At 35.3% G+C, this 18,921-nt stretch overlaps 1 protein-coding gene across 10 annotated transcripts in view; it reads left to right on the forward strand.

The window, feature by feature from the left end:
* The window catches only part of CACNA2D1 (calcium voltage-gated channel auxiliary subunit alpha2delta 1), a 404,961-nt gene that overhangs the window by 269,764 nt on the left and 116,276 nt on the right, over window positions 1-18,921 (forward strand). For all 10 annotated transcript variants that reach the window (XR_011804797.1, XM_072027298.1, XM_027459907.3 and 7 more), the window contains exon 7: window positions 14,777-14,908. Coding sequence is in view for 9 of the 10 variants with exons in the window: in XM_072027298.1 (XP_071883399.1) it covers window positions 14,777-14,908 (132 nt within the window). In the remaining variant the exon portion in view is untranslated. The remainder of the gene's footprint in view (window positions 1-14,776; window positions 14,909-18,921) is intronic.

The following is an 18,921-nucleotide window of genomic DNA, read 5'->3' on the forward strand; positions in this document are numbered from 1 at the left end:
AATAATGTCTGTCCACAGCAGATCTACACCATCTACACAGGAGTGCTCTCAGACCACTTTTCCTTCCATTTATTTCCAGTTTTTCCATTTCCAGTAAAATTTTCTTCCAGTTTCAAATTGTTCCTTAATTTGACCAAGCCTCTCTGTCACAGGTAAAAGGGAACAGGAGGTTAGAGGCAAAGGAACATTAACAGTTGCTTTTGTTTTGCAAAAACGAGGAGGACAGTAGGTCCTCCTAGGAAGAGCATGGCCCAGCTCAGCCCCTGTTCTGCTGCTGGTACAGCTCTTCCCTCAATCCCCTACTTGTCAATCCGGACATCAGGCTTTAATTCTCATTTTATGGTCTTCAAGACATGCAAGATTCCTGCTTATGTGATTGGACAGTACTTAGCAAAATGAAATCATTATACATTAATATATTATACATTAATATTACATTAATATATTTATTACATTAATTATTAACACATATTAAATATTATAATATTTATAATATATACTATATAAATATATGAATATTAATATAGATTAATATATTACATTAATATATTACATTAATACATTAACATATTATACATTAATAAATAACTAATTAATGATGAAAAATGACTTAACTACAACATTTCTTTCTTCTGTTCCTCTGCCTTGAGGGTTATGGTCTTCAGAGCAGATGATGGATAGCTTGTCTGCTTTTTCAGTTCAAAAAGAATGTATCTTTGTTTAGTCCTATAAAGTATTCCTATAGTAGTCCTAAAGTATTCCTAAAGTAGTCCTACAAAATGTTGTCCTTGCCTAAATTAAGTTTATAGGAGACTGTTGTCCATAACTTTGCATTGTGCATGTTTTTTTGGTTCTATCTTGTAGATAACTAAAGGAAAAAAATAACACATTCTGGTTTCTGCTAGAATAGATGTGTCTTCCTAAAAACAAAAGATGACTTCTTTAAAGCTTAGTATTTTTAGTATTTTACTTAAAATAAAACAAAAAACTGCTGATAGGAAATAAATACTTTTTAACATTGACATGAAAAAGTTTTTTGTTGTTGTTGTTTTTGTTTTGTTTTGTTTTCTCTTCAAGAGCATCAAAAATGTTCCAATTTTTGGATTGATGTTCTGAAAAAAAAATGATGATGCAATTTGTTTACGTATGACTTGTCTGACATTAGTTTACAACTGCAAAATGCTAGCCAGATGTTGACTCTTGAGACAAGCAATACAGAAACCACATATATCATAAAGATACAGTTGTGCCAAGTTGCCAGATTATGTCAAGAGATCATGCAACATACCTTCAAGACATTAAAGACACCTGAAGTTTGTCATCTGAAAGTGACGTTAAGTAAATTGTTCCTGTTTGATAGCTGAGGAAGATGCTTAGTAAGATTTTGATATGCCAAAGATTTTCTTGAAAGTCATTACTAAAATCAAGGTTAAAAGCATGTACATCAAATCGATTTAACATCAAAACATTATTTATTTATTTATTTATTTATTTATTTATTTAGTCCATCTTAGAGTTTACATAATCTGGAGTCACAGCTCAGGTTTCCTACCAATGGCTGATGTCTCATTTTCTGATCCATTGTTATAGGCCTAAAGCTTTCAGAGGAACTGACTAGAGCAAAACACAACTCCAGTAGAGATTGTGTGTTGTCCTATCCTTAATACACCAAAATTTCTTAATTTTCTTTTGGGTCGCACGCTGTATTGGTGAAGCAAGTATTTGTAAAATTGTGGCCAGATTTTCAGCTGGTATACACTGGAAAACTGTATCAGTGGCTTTAGTGAAGGTACACCCACTTGCAACAGCTGGGAATCTGGCCATTACTCTACAGAATGTTTGTACCAAGAAGACAATTCTTTTTAGATGAGAAACTGTATTCATAGAAACAGAGAATGGTTAGGTTAGAAGGGACCCTAAAGATCAACTGGTTCCATCTGCCCTGCCATGGGCAGGGACACCTCCTACCAGTCCTGGCTGCTCCAAGCCCCATCCAGCCTGACCTTGAATACTTTCAGGGATGGGACATCCACAGCTTCTCTGGGCAATGTCTGCCAGTGCCATATTATCCTCATCGTGAATAATTTCTTCCCTATATCAAGTCTAAATCTAACCTTATTTTGTTTAAAACCATTATCCCTTTACCTGTCATTACAGTCCCTGATAAAGGGTCTTTCACCATCTTTCTTGTAGGCCCCCTTAAGTACTGCAAGGCTGCTCTAATGTCTCCCCAGAGCCTTCTTATCCAACCTGGCCTTTTTATTGTTATCTTATTGTTACATTGTTTATATGCGTATATATATATGTATATCTTTATCAGGCTCAGACACATTTCTGTTACGTGTCCTCTCCTTTCAGTTACAGCATAGCTGTAGCTGGATCCAAACACATTTGCACATTCATCTGTAGATGAATGAGGAAATGAAATAGCAAGGTGACCTTGTGCTGTAGATAGAGTGACATACTTGAGTATGTAGCAAGGTACTGCCTGTTGATTATGAAATGCTTTATCACTGAAAGGTTTTCTCATTCTCAGCAATCTAATTTATTTGATCCTTCATTATTGTTTCATAAGACTAGGGTTATACATGTATTGGAGCTGAATCTGTCTACATTAGTATCAGAAGTGCACTTTTAAGAAAATGCTGAAACCATTAGGTCTTTGCTTTTTCTTTTTTTGAAGCAATTGCTAAAAGGGCTTGTTAGCCAAGTCAGAACCTTATTTTACTAGAGTACCTCCTAAACTGATGCAGATAGTAAGAGTTGAGACTGACTCAAGGGATGTAGCTGGTGCAAAGCTCCTGGCATTCGGGTTTGCTTCCTTTTATCAAATATGAAAATGAAAAATGGGTAGATTGCCTTGCCTATAAGGTTGGAGCTGAAATTTGTGGTATTTCACTTTGTGACATGACTCCTTGTTAAAGGCTAATATGTATTTTTTATCCTCCTTATTCTAGGACATGTAGTACTTAATGTCTTCACTCCCTGTCTTTGGCTGAAGGTAGCTGTTTAAAAATACTGTATGACTTCAGAGGTCTCTATAATGCATTCTTAACCATTTTGGTTGCAGATACGTTTTTTCTCATAGCAGTTGTTCCATCTGTGTCTATATTTCCTTAAGATGTTGGTCTCTCCCTATGATTTGGAAAGATCTATATAGAAGCATTTAGAAACCCCAGTCTCAGCGTCTCTGATTTTAAAAGCTCTGTTTTGCAGTTTTTACTAATTCAGGAAGGATTGTGGTCCTCAGATTCAAATATGTAAAGCTAAAATAGCTAAAAAATAGTGCAGTTTAAAACATTTAAAAATAAGGTAGGTATATATGCGGCAATAAGATTTCTTTGTTAAACCCATTCCAGCTGTTTTTTGTTTGTTTGTTTGTTTGTTTTTTCAACTTTACTGTCTCTTCCTGTGGTTTTATATAATCACAAACTAAGTAAACTAATAACAAGAAGACCTTCATCAAGCACACGAATATAAAAATGTGTTTCTATTCAATCACTACAACACTCAAAGAACTGCCGTTAAGGGTGAATAAAGCAGTGTGTACAGAAAACTCAGATGAATCCTGAGTACTCATGGCATATGGATTTAGACAAAAAAGCTGCAAAGGAACTTAATTTTACTGCATTTCCAAAGATCCCTTTGAGTCCTTTATCATTTCTAAGGTATTTTGAATCTTATTAAATGATTTGTCAGGTTGTTTTCTCTCTCTTTTTTGCTTGCAAAATCTGTAGTAATGAGTCCTGGCTCCTGATACAGTGATCTGCTTATTGCATTAGGCTGACAATGTACTGTGGATGCAGAGAGCAGATGAACACTACTGGGTTACGGTGATCTGGAAGCAGGGGATTAAATCACTTTCCTGTGCTATGCAGGAGTTTTGTCATTAACTTCAGGGAGGCCAGGATTCACCCAGAGTAGAATTCAGCCTAACATCATGGAAGTTTGGGACTAACAATGTGTGCTTTGCTCCTCATCAATATAAAGATGTAGATTAAATAAAAATAGCTTTTTTTTTTTTTTTCTTGTAAAGGTGAGGTGCAGGCAAAATGTTTGTAGGAAGCAAGCACCTCTGTACAAGCAGCTAACTTATAATTTCGACCTTTCCAGTACGGTATAGACTTCTCTTTAAGAGGGAGGAGTTAATATACCCTCTATGTAACCTAGAAAACAACACAAAACCCAAGCTTAATTAACAGTCAAGGTATGATACCTCTAATGATGTCATATTACAAAATGAAAGTGTTTATTTTATTTTTTCATGTTCTGCATCCAAGAAAGCCATTAAGGCAGTTGCCTATGGGACAGATGGTTCATCTGTTGAAGAGAGGGGGCATCTTTGGGTGGCCAAATTTTAGAAAGTATCTGTCCTTGTCAAATTTCTGACATAGCAAATTTCTCCAGAGTGAAAATTGTGGTGCAACCTTTTGCCATAAAAAACAACAGCAAAAAACAAACCTTGTTGAATTTTTTTTAATGTTTAACCTGTAAAAGTTGTCAGTGAGATGGTTAGAATATTGAAAGGAGCAGGGGCTGTCACATTTGTACCAGCTCAGGTGATGAAACAGACTTTGACTCATCATCATTTTTCTCACGTTTCTCACTTGTGCATTGTATTCCCCTCACACTCAGTGTGTCTTGGATTTCTGTAGCCAAAGATACATTTAGATAGATGAAACCAGCCTGCTATTCATTAATATTTCATTTATATGGGGATTAGATTAGAATCCATTAGCCAAATCCACTGTATTATTTTAATATTTGTAAAAATTCCCTAAAATTCAGAAAATAGATCTGTTATATAGAAAAGTCCCATTTATAATAACATATAATATATATATAACATATACTATATTTTAATTGATATAATATATATTTTCAATGTACTATATTATTTTTAACCATATAAGTTTTATTATATGTGTAGAACACGCATATCTATATACTATAGGTATAGGTGTATATTAAGGTGGTAAAATATATATCCACATGTGGTTTGCAAACCATTTAATTTTAATTTATTAAAAATAAATAAGAAAAACAGTTTATCTTCCAGCTCTCGTGCTTTGGTAAATCTGTACAGAACTGAATTGCTTGTGGTTACTGAAGTTCAGCTTTTAAAATAACCTTTTCTTCATTTGTAACAAAGTCTAGGAAGAGAGTAGGAAATGGCTTTTCAGTTGTTAGATACTTAATCTAGTTCTTAATAATAAATATACTTAATGTTTAATAATACTTAACTAGTAGTCCTTAATACTTAATTTAAATTCTTAATCTAGTCCAGGTTGTTCTTTACATAAACCGATGTAAATGTGTATTAAATGATCTTGTCTCCTTATTCGTGTCTTCTATTGGCCATTCTCAGACTTTCTGCTCTAAAAGAGGCCTCCTAATTTCCTGCTTTATTAGCTAGCTTATATCCATTTTTTCTGTGTCAGTGCCATCCTTACACTTATATATTCTTTTCAGGGTTGGGCTTGTTTTCTGACTCTGCCTCATTTTTCTGGATTAAATTACTCAAACTCTGTTTCCTTTCAGAAGACAGATTTTCTGTTCTTCACCAGTTAACTTAGTAGCCATTTGCAGCATTTTATCCACTTATATTCATCCCTTTGGCATAACGAACAGAAGAAACACACAAGTTTAACAGATCATGTGTCAAGCAATCTTTATGCTGTATATACTGTAATACTGTATATACACTGTATATATTACTGTACATACTACTGTATATATTAGTAATAGTATAGTAGCAATAGTGATAGTAGTAATATGTTGGTAATATTAGTAATATATACATATATTAATATACATATATATATGTGTATATATATACAGTAATATATATATTATGTGTATATTGTATATATGTATATGTTACTGTATATATATACTGTATATACTGTAATACTTATTATCCTTTCTCTTTTTGTTGGAGCTACTTTCCAATTTACCATGACTGAGGACAGGATAGGAGGAATTGCTGTTGATGGGCAGTATCTATGTAAGAAAAAATGTGAGAACATTGTAATAGGCAACTGCATAAACCAAATGAATCATCCCTGGAAGTCTTAAAAAGACATTTAGATGTAGAGCTTAGTGACATGGTTTAGTGGGGACTGTTAGTGTTAGGTCAGAGGTTGGACTCCATGATCTTGAGGTCTCTTCCAACCCAGAAATTCTGTGATTCTGTGAAATATACAATAACATCAATTTCTGAATTAATAGTTTTCAGACTACAAATAGTATAAAATTTAATAGGAATGAGGAAAATAGTTAATATATATATATAGTTATTAGGAATGAGGAAAATAGTTAATATGTTGCATAAAGCAAGAGAGTTTTTGTATGAGTTCGCTTTTTAAAATTTATTTTTTTCCTTCTCACTTTTTCCAGCTACTGCTTAGGACTTACTGATCTTATAAAATACTCTAGTGACTTAAAGGTAATGGTACTGAAGGGGTGGTAGGTACCTTGTCAGACCAAAGACAGAACTAAATTATTCCAGAAGAACATTTTCTAGACAGTCTTTTGATTTTTTGTTTTTGTTAACACCTAATTAACAATTTTGTAGAGAGAAGCCTGCATTAAAGATCAAGCATACTTCTATAGCTAGTTTAATTTCGGTGTCAATATGGTATCCTTTGAAATGCTAACCAAAAGTTAGAGAAAAATGAAGAAAGATTGGAGTTAATACCTATACTATAGCTATCTTTACTTTCTAAGTGGATGCTCTGTTGATATTTAATCCATAATATTTCCATAAAAATAAAACATCCTAATTTTAAAATGTCACCTGATTTTTAAAATAAGGAGTATAAGGATTTTTAAAATGAGGAGTAGGTCCAGTTAGAGGATCTACTTTGAAGTCACTTGAAAAAACTAATAATAAATAGTAAATTATTCAAAGCTTGCTGTAATTACTGCAGTAAGTTTATTCATTTTTTTAACATTACTTAGTCTCTTACATTGTACTTAGCTCTAAAAAATATGAAAGTCCTCCAGCTCACCTGTAGTCAGTGATACCTTTCATATTGTTTTTCTTCTTACCTTTTTCTCAGAAAAATATAAAAATAAATAAAAATAAATATAAAAATAAAAATACTGTATGGCTGTTAACATTGGGTATGTCTCCATGCTCAAACACATGCTGGAATTTGTTGATCTTAGAGGATGCAATGTAAAAACTGATTTTCATCCTTCCCAATTTGTTGGGAATCTTTTGTTGTTATCAGCAATATGTTGCTGTTTACTAATGAGGGTGTCTTTTCTGTTTTATAGTGACATAAAGAAATTGTTTAAAAACTATGAGTTGGTACTAAAGTTTTTATGACTTTATGTTGTATTAACTCTTTTTTTGTTGAGCTATAATGGAAGTTTAATTTTCATGACATTTTTATTCTCATTTCCTTCTCCTGGGCATTTGTTTTAATGAGTGTTCAGTGTGCTGTTCTAGCTATCAGCATGTGGTGGCTAAGCCAGTCAGTGCACATCATATGGCATTGCCAATTAATTTACTTGATTTGACACAGACACAACAGTATGCTAGACTTCAGTGACTTCTTCAAAGAATTATTTATAGAAGTGTCTGGGACATAATGTCAGATATCTAATGGGTAGTAGAGAAATTGTTCATTTGAAGAAAAAAGTACATGACATTTTATCATTTATGTTTTTAATTAAAAGTGTAAAATACCTACTCTAAAAATCTTCTTTCAGCAATATTAGATGTCAAAACTATTTGATTTTGTTGCTGTTTTCCATGTTAAAAATTGTATTTTAATACTTCATTTCTTGAGCACCATAGAATGTATACTCTGAAAAAAAAAAATCTGAATATCCAGTAATTTAAATTTCAAGTATGATAGGAAATACAAATGTTACTTTGAAGACAAGATTTTTTAATTGACCTGTATATAAAATATCAAACAAGGCAACACCTAAAATAATGACCTAATGATCTATCCAACTGGAAATGCCACTGTGTAACAGCTATTGCATGTTCAATTTTTAGACTGTCCCCCCTCCCTCCCATTTAAATTTTCCTCCCGTGCTTTAAAGGAAAAGAAAAAATGACCCTTCACTTTGTTAAATGCTTGTTTTAATTATTAAAAACAAACAAACAAAAAACAACAGCATAACAAATACACCATTTTATTCAGTTTGTAATTTTTTCCCATTTGTAATTCTTTACCTTTCAAAATATGTAATTAACTCCTAATATAGTTAGCCAACACACAATATAACACTTTCGAATCATCTGGTAGATCTTTTCAAGACTAAATACAAGTTATTACAAATCTTATTTAAAGTGTACAGTTTCTAAACACATATTTCTATGATCTGTGTGATCCGTGTATATATCTAGTAGTATTGTCTACCAGTGTGAGTGGATGGCAGTGCATCCTTTGGAGCTATGATTTATTTGCTTAACCTCCTTGGAGAGTTGGGATAAAATACTCCACAGTTCTCATATACTTCTCATATGAAAACTCACAGTTCTCATATTTATATATATATATATATATATATACAAATACATAAATATAAATTATTATTTATATTCTCTTTTAACAGGTTTCTAAACATCTATGAAGTTTTTTGTTTGTTTGCTGTTGTTTTTGTTTGTTTTAATTATTGTTATTGCTATTTTTTTGGATGACTGTTACAAGTTAAACACTTTCTCATGGTATTCTGTTGAAAGCATAAGTGTGTACATTCAGATTTCTGATTCCACTGAGAGGACCAGTTACCTAGGAGACAGTATTCAATTTGGAGACACTATAATCTTTCCTTTCCTCTGGCCTTTTGTTCATGCTGAACTGTACATAAAAGAAATGGCATGCATCTAGATTTGAAGGGTTGAGGCTTATTTTGCTACCAGAATAGTTTTTCAAGTTGCTATATTTGAGAATTATGTAGGGAATGTTTATTTGAGACAGTGTAAACATCTAATAAAAATACCTTCAATGTAAAAAGTAATAATAAAAACCCCTTCTTTGTCCAACATATAATGAAATAGGAGTGAAAAAATTCAACAATAGCTGAGTGTGTAACATTCTATTTAATTTAACATATGCTGGAAGGAATTTAATTTTGAAAAAAATTAGTGATGTGCTGTCACCACTATTTTCATCAAAAATCCATAACACAGCATCATATGAGCCTCTATGAAGAAAATCAACTTTATCTCAGCCAAAACCATGACAAAAACAGGTCATAAAAAAGGCAACTTATATTTTTCGTAGAATTTCTGTAATATCCAATTAGTATGGCCACAGACAGAAACTTCTGTGTCCATTCAAGTATGTTAAAAATAAGCACTTGCATGTATATTCTTCCTCTGTGCCTACTTTTAAACACCATAATGTTGGGCTGCAAATATATATTTCATTCATAAAAATAATTAGTCAGTGTTATCTTCAAAGAGATCAGTGAGTCAACTTCATTAAACAGGATATGGAGCTGTAATACTTGCCATACGCTAGAAGGCAATTAATGGTCTGCAGAGGCAGTCCCTTCTGTTTTCCCCAGTGTACATGTAGCTGCCTCATCAGGGAACAGTAGCTGACACATTTTCTGATATAGTAAATAGCTTTCCAGCTTTTCAAATAAAGTTACACTCTGCCTTGTATGGAGTCCGGGGCCTATACATTTAATAAATCATCAGAAGTGCATTCCAGTTCTTTTTTATTGATTGCATTTGCAGAGGAAAATTGAATCCATTCCTTGTCAAGGCCCCTAAACCTCATGTCATAAAGAAGAGGGAGAAAGGAAAAGATGGATGGAATTCATTGGAATTAGCCAGGAAGAATGATGCTTCCTATTGTGTGATGATTAATTTTATTTTTTCATCCTGCCTATATCAAATGAAAGGTAGCAGCTGAAGTACTTTGAAGAAGTAATCTTCAAAGACTTCTTTTAGCAGAATTGGAAATAAGCTTATTGGAGAGTTGTCTCAAAGTAGATTTTCTGTCAATTATCAGTCAAAAGCTCTTTCCTTTACAGAATGTTAACTCAAAAGGAAACATAAGTGTTTTTAGGATATGCATCATCTCAATAGGTGTGGCTATAAAACCTCTAAACATTTTGTTTTAGTTAAATATGCTTTTTAATAACAGAAAAAGTGAAATTCTCACTTATATTCATGAGGCCAGTATAAACCCATGTCTTTCCAAATTAAGGTATTCTGACAAGTGGTGTGGTCTGTACTGTGAGCTATTAAAAGTAGCACTGTCTTGATTTTTATGTGCAAATTGAGAATCATGATATTTTAGTGGAAGCCATCTGAAGAATAGTTTTGCTATTGTTTATGAAGTTTTTGCTTTATTTTCTTTGATTGACAAGTTTCAAATCCATTGCTGTAGGCTTAAGAAAGAATTTAGATATTGTTTTGAAATTGCCTATTACCAGAGATATTGCATTAAAAAACAGAAGCAAGGTAACTGATTTACATCTTACCTTTTGAAATCCAGGGTGTGTTCTTTAACAGAAGCAAAAACATAAAGTATGTTGTGGAAAAGCACGTAGAAAAATAAACGATTAAAGCTGAAATTCCCAGCACCCTTTTCCTTATTTACTGTTCACTGGGTTAGTTAATACAAATATGTGTGTGTTCTAGATACAAATGAGCTAATGAAGAAAACAAAAACAATCAAAAAAACAAAACAAAACAAAACAAGAACCCTGAATAAAGTGAGCAAGTTTGAATTACAAATAGAAAATGCTCCAGGAATGTTTTTTTTTTCAATTATCATACAATTATCCATTTGCATAACAGTCCCACCAAATAAACTCTGTGTTTCTTTCATACTATTAGTAGTCTTTTCCCATATTTATTTCATTTTACTTCTGTTTGGATGTTCTGCTCTTGTTGTTCACATTCAATCCACGTTATTATTTTATTTTCAATTTAATGAGTTTTTTTCTTTTCTTTTCTTTTCCTTTTTTTTTTTCTACAGCTGCAGGTTTTTGGATTTTTTTTTCGAATGTGTTTTTCTCTGGGAGAAAATTGTCTAGAAGGAGGAGGGGGGGAGAGGGGAGGGTAAAGTGGGAAGTAAATAAGATTATTATTAAAATCTTGACTCTGATTGTGAGGTATCACTTCTCCACCAGTATTATAAATAAGATCCAGAGAGCCATACTTCTTGCTTCATCTCCACAAATTTAATAAAGCGATGAAATTATTTGTTCCAATATATCTATTCGGTACTTCAGTACTTAGGTATTTTACTGTTTGTAGAATGTCTTAGTTTCTCCAGTTTTGTATATACATGTATTTTAGAAATATATTTGTATATGTATGAGTATATATGTATGTGCGCGTTTGATGTACTTACATGTTCATAAATATAAAACTTTGCAACATATGTTTGTATGATGCTAGACACTCTTTGCAATTATATTTGTAAATATATGTTAATATGGCTAATGTATCTTCATATTGAATGTAGTTCATTTGTTTGTAAGGTTGCTGTCTGAAGGAAATCTTTTCTTTAGAAATACTGTATTCAGTTTTGTATATGAGCAGGCATAGCCACTGACTGAGGAGAGCAATTATGAGAGTGAATAATTTAATATTATTTCTGATCAGATGTTTTACTGAATATGGGTATCAGTGGCCTGATCAGGGTGGTAAAGTAGCCAGATTTGAGGGTAAAGGCTGCAGCAATTTTAAATTAGAATCATAGAAGAGAATCATTGAATTGTCTAGTCTGGAAAAGACCTTCAAGATCATCCGGTCCAACCATCCCTCTACCACTAATGTCATCCGCTAAACCATGTCCCTAAGCACCATGTCCAACCCTTCCTTGAACAAACACCCTCAGGTACGGTGACTCCACCACCTCCCTGGGCAACCTGTTCCTTGCCTGACTGCTCTTTCCGAGAATAAATGTTTCCTAATTTCTAACCTAAACCTCTCCTGGTACAACTTGAGGCCATTTCCTCTGATCCTATCACTAGTTATCTGTGAGAAGAGGCCGACCCCCAGCTCCTCACAACTTCCTCTCAGGTAGTTGTAGAGTGCAGTAAGGTCTCCCCTGAGCCTCCTTTTCTCCAGACTAAACAGCCCCAGTTCCCACAGCTGTGCCTCATATGACTTGTGTTCCACGCCCTTCACCAGCTTCATAGCCCTTCTCTGGACATGTTCCAGGACCTTGATGTCTTTCTTGTAGTGAGGGGCCCAAAGCTGAACACAGAACTTGAGGTGCATCCTCATCAGAGCTGAGTACGAGGGGACGATCACCTCCCTGGTCCTGCTGGCTACACTGTTCCTGATACAAACCAGAATGCCATTGGCCTTCTTGGCCACCTGGGCACACTGCTGGCTCATGTTCAGGTGAGCATCAATCAGCACCCCCAGATCCTTTTCCTCTGCATAGTTTTTGAGCCACTCTGCCCCAAGCCTGTAGCATTACATGGGGTTGTTGTCACCAAAGTTCAGGACACGGAACTTGGCCATGTTGAACCTCATCCATTGGCCCATCAACCCATCCAGTCTAGGTTGGGCCTTCCTACAGGGCCTTCCTACTCTCTGGCAGATCGACACTTCCCCACCAAATTTGGTGTCATATGCAAACTTAATGAGGGTGTACACATTGGTTAATGTTGTTATCGGTCTGAGGAATCTGTGGAGAATACTGAAATCTAAATGCTTTCTCAGATAGTAAAGAGGTAAGAGTTACTGTCTCTGATGTGCCTAAAGTGAGCGCCCTATGCTCCAATGGTCTGAATGCCACTCGGAACCAATGGCATAGGCTTCCACTGGGCCAAGTACTCTGTATATCAAATGAGAAAATGGTAACATGAAGAACAGAAAAATCAAGTGTGAGAGGAAATTACTGGCTGAGTAAATAAATAGTTCTAATGACTTAATGGAGCTGCTTCTGGAAGTAAGATCTGAAACAAAGTCAAGCTTAGAAGGAATTTAGAAAGAGTGCCTATAACGGTTAATTAGGCAGTAGATCAAACTGGTTCTAAAAGAGATGATGGAATAGTAAACATTTTAAAATGACAATGAACTTCTCATGGTACTTCAGGGTTTTATTCCCCTTTCTCAAATAAGCATATATTTTTATAATTACCTACTTTACAAAGAGCCAGGTACATACTATAAAGTTTATTTACAGGGAATGTCAAGGGTTGGACATTTAATTTGATATTTCTATAAGAAGCTGTACTTCCAAATAGCAATACTTTAAAAATCCTCTCAAAAACACATAAACCTTTCTGCAAAACACATGGTGTAGCAATTTCCTCCTTAACCTTTAAAAACAAGCCTATAAAATTTAATGTTACAATCTCTGTAGTACCTGTAACAACCTAATTTTTAAACTGTTTCAAACTGTCAACTGATAACTTTTAACCTGTCCTTATTTTTATTGTTTCTATTTTCATGGTATTAATGGTTTAGAATACAAACCTACATATAGAATTTTGTACTGTGATGCCACTCATCTGTCTTAAATGTGAACTATTTTTTCTTTCAATTTGACTTGCCCATTTGCAAGAGAACATTGTTTCTTTCTTGTGTGCAATACTGTAGTGTAAGCAAGATCTAAATTACAGTCTTGCCTTTCTTAGGATTAATATGTACATCTTCAGTTGTTTTCAAATGTTTTTGTTTGTTTGGTTGGTTGGTTGCTGTTTTTTTTTTTTGTTTGTTTGTTTGTTTGTTTGTTAGCTTTATTTTCCCATCCAGTTCCGTTTACATTCTTGGCTTGCTAATCTAGGTGTTACTTAGATGCCATTAGGCATCACAGAGGAAGGAATTAGAGCCCCAACCAAAAAAACCACCATATTCTTTCTAAAAATAATGAATGTCAGCTATTGCCTAACATGAATAAAGTAATGAGATATTTAGAGCTGATTAAATGATGGTGAAAAAGATTATTTATCTATATCATCTAATACCATTTGAGAGTGTCTCCCAACATTTATCACAAAGGTGTAGAACACTAATATACATACATTTAATATATTAGAAACAGAAATGGAAATAGAAATAAAAATAGAAAAAGAAATATATATTTTTTTTCATTAAAACAAACATCAGTACAGGACAACTTTGTGAATATAAATTTCTGAGTAACCGCTTAGTGTTTAGCTGATCATGCTTTAAAATGTGAATTTCCTTGTATTTTAAATTCATTGTGGAACTGACCCACCTTATAAATATTAATGTTCACACTGCTGATCATTCTGTAAATGATCACATCTATAAACATGAAGATCTTGTTAGCATGCAGTAATGAGTACATGTGGGTCCTACCTTAATATTTTAATTCAAATACTCATTGTTGTCTTTTTCCTGTAGAATTATTAATTGATCCCCCTAAGGCATGAATTTGGAAAGGGAAATCTTTGTTAGCTTTTCTAAAATACTCACCTACTTTTGTTGACATCATTCTAGTCTTTCATATTGTACTGTGCTGCAATTAATAGAAACATCAATTTTATGGGCCTGCTTTTACATTTCTAGAACTGGGAATGTTATCTAGAGTAACATCTCAAAAAACAAGTATTTTTAGAAGATACTGATTGTATGAATAAATCAACAGTCATTGCATTAATAATGCAATGGAAAGAAGAGAATGTGAGGAACTTAAAGAAAATTCCCAAGGAAGAGAAATGTATTTCTTTACATTTAAATTGTTGATTAGTTAAATGAAATATTGTTACTTTCCATAATGATTTAGTATGCTTTTTGCAGTCACTGCAACTTGAGTTAAGATGTAACTTTGTAACTCCAAATACATTTTATTTTTTACAGCAACAATTGTGTTAAATGAACTCAACTGGACTGCTGCGTTGGATGATGTGTTCAAGCGGAACAGAGAGGAAGACCCCACTTTACTATGGCAGGTCTTTGGTAGTGCAACTGGCCTTGCTAGGTATTACCCAGGTAACTGAACTCTCCTAAGGAACTGCACTATCTCTCATGCTGCCTTAAAAATACTTGAATTATTTAGAAGAGATAAAAGTTACCTAAAGATGACTTTATTACATAGGTGGCTTTTCTACATATCAGAAATAACTCAATGACTGTGAACTTATTCTGGCGTAAAGCAATTATGAGGGGGAGGAAACTGGTGGATGAAATACGTAATTAATTGTATTTTTCACAGGAAGAGAAACAGAAGATGGTGTCCTTTGAAAAACAGAACAGTTCAATAATATTTTTTTATATTGCTTTCTGTGTGGTGTGTAAAGAATCTATTAAACATTTGCCAATGAGATTTGTACCTGTCTTGTTTTTAAAAGTGACTGACAAGACAGATAATCTTATGGTTAAAGTCAGGGAAAAATACAACTGCACCATACTTATGTCCTGCAGAGTCCATGATCTCTGATAGTTATGTTTTTCCATTTTGGAGCTAAGGCCAATGAATACAACTTGGATATTTCAACCAGCATCTGTTTCACCTGTCAAAGAATCCTATTAGTTGATCACAGAAATTAATATAAATAGGTGTATATTTTATCAAATTTAGATAAGCTGTAGCCTTAAATTGATATTTGATGTTCACTAGATAATGGAAAACCTTGTTTTATGGCAAGGCTTACTGTGCTACTACTGTTCTTTTTAGATGCTGTTGCCAATGACAGAATACTGTGTCCACTGCACACAAGATAATTGTGTATAGTGTCTTATTTCTTTTGCCTACAACTGGTTAAGGAAGAACTTTGAGATCCTTTCTCTTCTGTTAAACAGGATTGTTGCTGCTTCTGAGAGTGAAGCTTTTACTGTATCATTAACACAACTGCTAGCATTGGCAGGGAAACTGCCTTAGGCTATTTTGCAGGAAGGAATATATCACAGCACTTGAATCCTGTTTGTTTTGTCATGGTAGATACTGATGAAATAAATACAGTGAGACATTGAAGAAAAGATAATATTGAAAATGCTAATTTCATATTTCTTTATTTCCAAGGGTTCTGTTTCAATGCTTTTCAGATCTATTAGTAGTGAGTTTGGGATCATCATTTATCAACACTTATCATATAATGGTGTTTTCCAAGTGCTGAAAAAGAAATGTTTCTTAAATACATCTCTGTGGCAACCTCTGGGAAATTCATTTCCAAGTGCAAAATCGTATTATGTATAGAAAAATATATTCTTATGTCTAGCTAACCTGTCCACTTCAGATTCTTCACAGCACTGGAGACTCAGAATCTTTATATAATATTTCTTAGAGTGCCTCTATAAGATGGGACAAACTTGCTTTCCTTATTTTGCAGGTGGTTGTGGTATTTGTATATACTCCATTAAACACAAATTTATGTTAAGTATAAAACTCAGAAACTTGCACGTCCTGCTTAATCCTTAGCCACATGCCTATGTATTTATTAGCTGTCTAGTCCTGTCAGAAGATAAATTCATAAATCCCTGGTAATTCTCTTATCCCTAAATTTTACACACACACAGAGTAATCTGGAGCAATCTGTCAGTCCGTAAATTGTACATGTGTTGTTCTGCGCATCTTCTTCCCATTTTCTTCCATGTATAGCTCAAATTGGTAAGCTCTTTGCTTTTTATATTTCTAATTAGGTGCAAGTGTGCCCATCTCTCTCTTTTTGTGAACTCTGTCTCAGTTTGCAGAGACCTATCTAACACACATAAAGGTTGTGAGAAGTGGAAGCACGTTTCATATATTGGAAGGGATGCCTTTCAGATTATATTTTTGAAAATTATATTACAAAGCACTGCTTTGTTATGTTGGCCATAGGTAAGCCTTCTGCAAAGAGATGAGTTTCTCCATAGCAATGATATTTTTAAAAGAATTTGGAATTATCAAAGAACAAAATTAAAATGCATAGCTAAATCTGCTTATTATTAGCTGAGGTATATCTGTGCAGTCCTGTTTCTCCTAAAAACAACCTTCAGTACATCTAAGCTGTAGAGTAATTCCTCAATCACAGGTTTCTTGAACTAATGTTTTTATTGTTTTTATCTGATAGTATCCCATTTCCTTGAGTAATGGGCTAGATGGCACATCACTTCTGCCCTCAGTAGGCTCTGAGGCAGTCCTTGTCACCATAGTAAGCAGCAGCATTAAAGGATCATATTTGTGGTTGGATAGTGTGTGAAATACTTTATAAATGCAATTAAAAATATTTTTTGTTGCATGTATCCTGTTGTTTCCTACCTGTATTCCATTGTTGGTACTATTATAAACTTCTCTAGCATCCCACTCATGATCTTGTATAATTTTCATCTGTGCTTTGTCTGACGCCTCAGAATATCGCAATTCCTAAATATTGCAAGTCAGTCAGGCGGGGCAGGAAGCCGGCGGGGCAGGAGGCCGGCGTGGCTGACCAGGAACATTCTGATGGAGATTAGGCGGAAACAGTGTTTCGCTACTGGAAGGAGGGCCAGGTGTCATGGAAAGAATACAGGGATGCTGTTCGTGTTTGTAGGAAGAAAATTCGTGTGGCCAAAGCACACCTAGAGTTGAAGCTGGCTGTGTCTGTGAGAGAAAATAAAAAGGTTTTTTTTAGATATGTGAATGGAAAAAGGAGAACTAAAGAATACATAGGGCCGCTCCTTGATAGGGAAGGTCTCCTCACAGACAATGACATAGGCAAAGCAGAGACGCTTAACGCCTTCTTTGCCTCTGTCTTCAATGCCGATGATGGGCTTCGGGACCCAGGGTGCCCTGAGCTGGAGGACCGGGACGGTGGGGATGACAAACTCCCAACCGACCCTGAACGTGTGCAGGATTTGCTACTCCACTTGGATCCCTACAAGTCCATGGGTCCGCATGGGATTCATCCCCGGGTGCTGAAAGAGCTGGCGGACATCATCGCGGAACCTCTCTCAATTATTTTTCAACAATCCTGGGAATTTGGAGAGGTCCCGGTAGACTGGAAGCTGGCAAATGTTGTGCCGATTTTCAAGAAGGGTCAGAAAGAAGACCCTAGCAATTACAGGCCTGTCAGTCTCACGTCAGTGCCTGGTAAAATCATGGAGAAGATGGTTCTCGAACTTATTGAGGCGCACCTGGGGGACAAAGCAGTCATTGGTCCCAGCCAGCATGGGTTTGTGAAGGGTAGGTCCTGCCTAACTAACCTGATTTCCTTTTATGATAAGATCACCCGTATGGTGGACCAAGGGAAACCAGCTGATGTGATTTTTTTGAACTTCAGCAAGGCTTTTGACACAGTTTCCCATAGGATCCTACTGGACAAAATGTCCACCATACAGCTAAATAAAAAACATCATACGATGGGTGAGCAATTGGCTAACGGGCAGGGCCCAAAGGGTTATGGTAAATGGGGCTGCGTCAGGCTGGCGGGCGGTCACCAGTGGGGTCCCTCAAGGCTCCATTTTAGGGCCGGTACTTTTCAATATTTTTATAAATGATCTGGATGTAGGAATAGAAGGTATTTTGAGCAAGTTTGCTGATGACACCAAACTTGGAGGAGTTGTGGACTCGAATGAGGGTGGAAAGGCCTTGCAGAGGGATCTGGATAGGTTGGAGAGCTGGGCGATCACCAACCGCATGAAGTTCAATAAGAGCAAGTGCCGGGTCCTGCACCTGGGACGGGGAAACCCTGGCTGCACGTACAGACTGGGCGATGAGACGCTGGAGAGCAGCCTAGAAGAGAGGGATCTGGGGGTCGTGGTAGACAACAAGTTGAATATGAGCCAGCAGTGTGCCCTGGCAGCCAGGAGGGCCAACCGTGTCCTGGGGTGCATCAAGCACGGCATCGCTAGTAGGTCGAGGGAGGTGATTGTCCCGCTCTACTCTGCGCTTTTGCGGCCCCACCTCGAGTACTGTGTGCAGTTCTGGGCACCACAGTATAAAAAGGACATGAAACTGTTGGAGAGTGTCCAGAGGAGGGCTACGAAGATGGTGAAAGGCCTGGAGGGGAAGACGTACGAGGAACGGCTGAGGGCACTGGGCCTGTTCA

This window comes from Anas platyrhynchos, chromosome 1, assembly GCF_047663525.1.
Source record: "Anas platyrhynchos isolate ZD024472 breed Pekin duck chromosome 1, IASCAAS_PekinDuck_T2T, whole genome shotgun sequence".
Taxonomy (NCBI): Eukaryota; Metazoa; Chordata; class Aves; order Anseriformes; family Anatidae; genus Anas; species Anas platyrhynchos.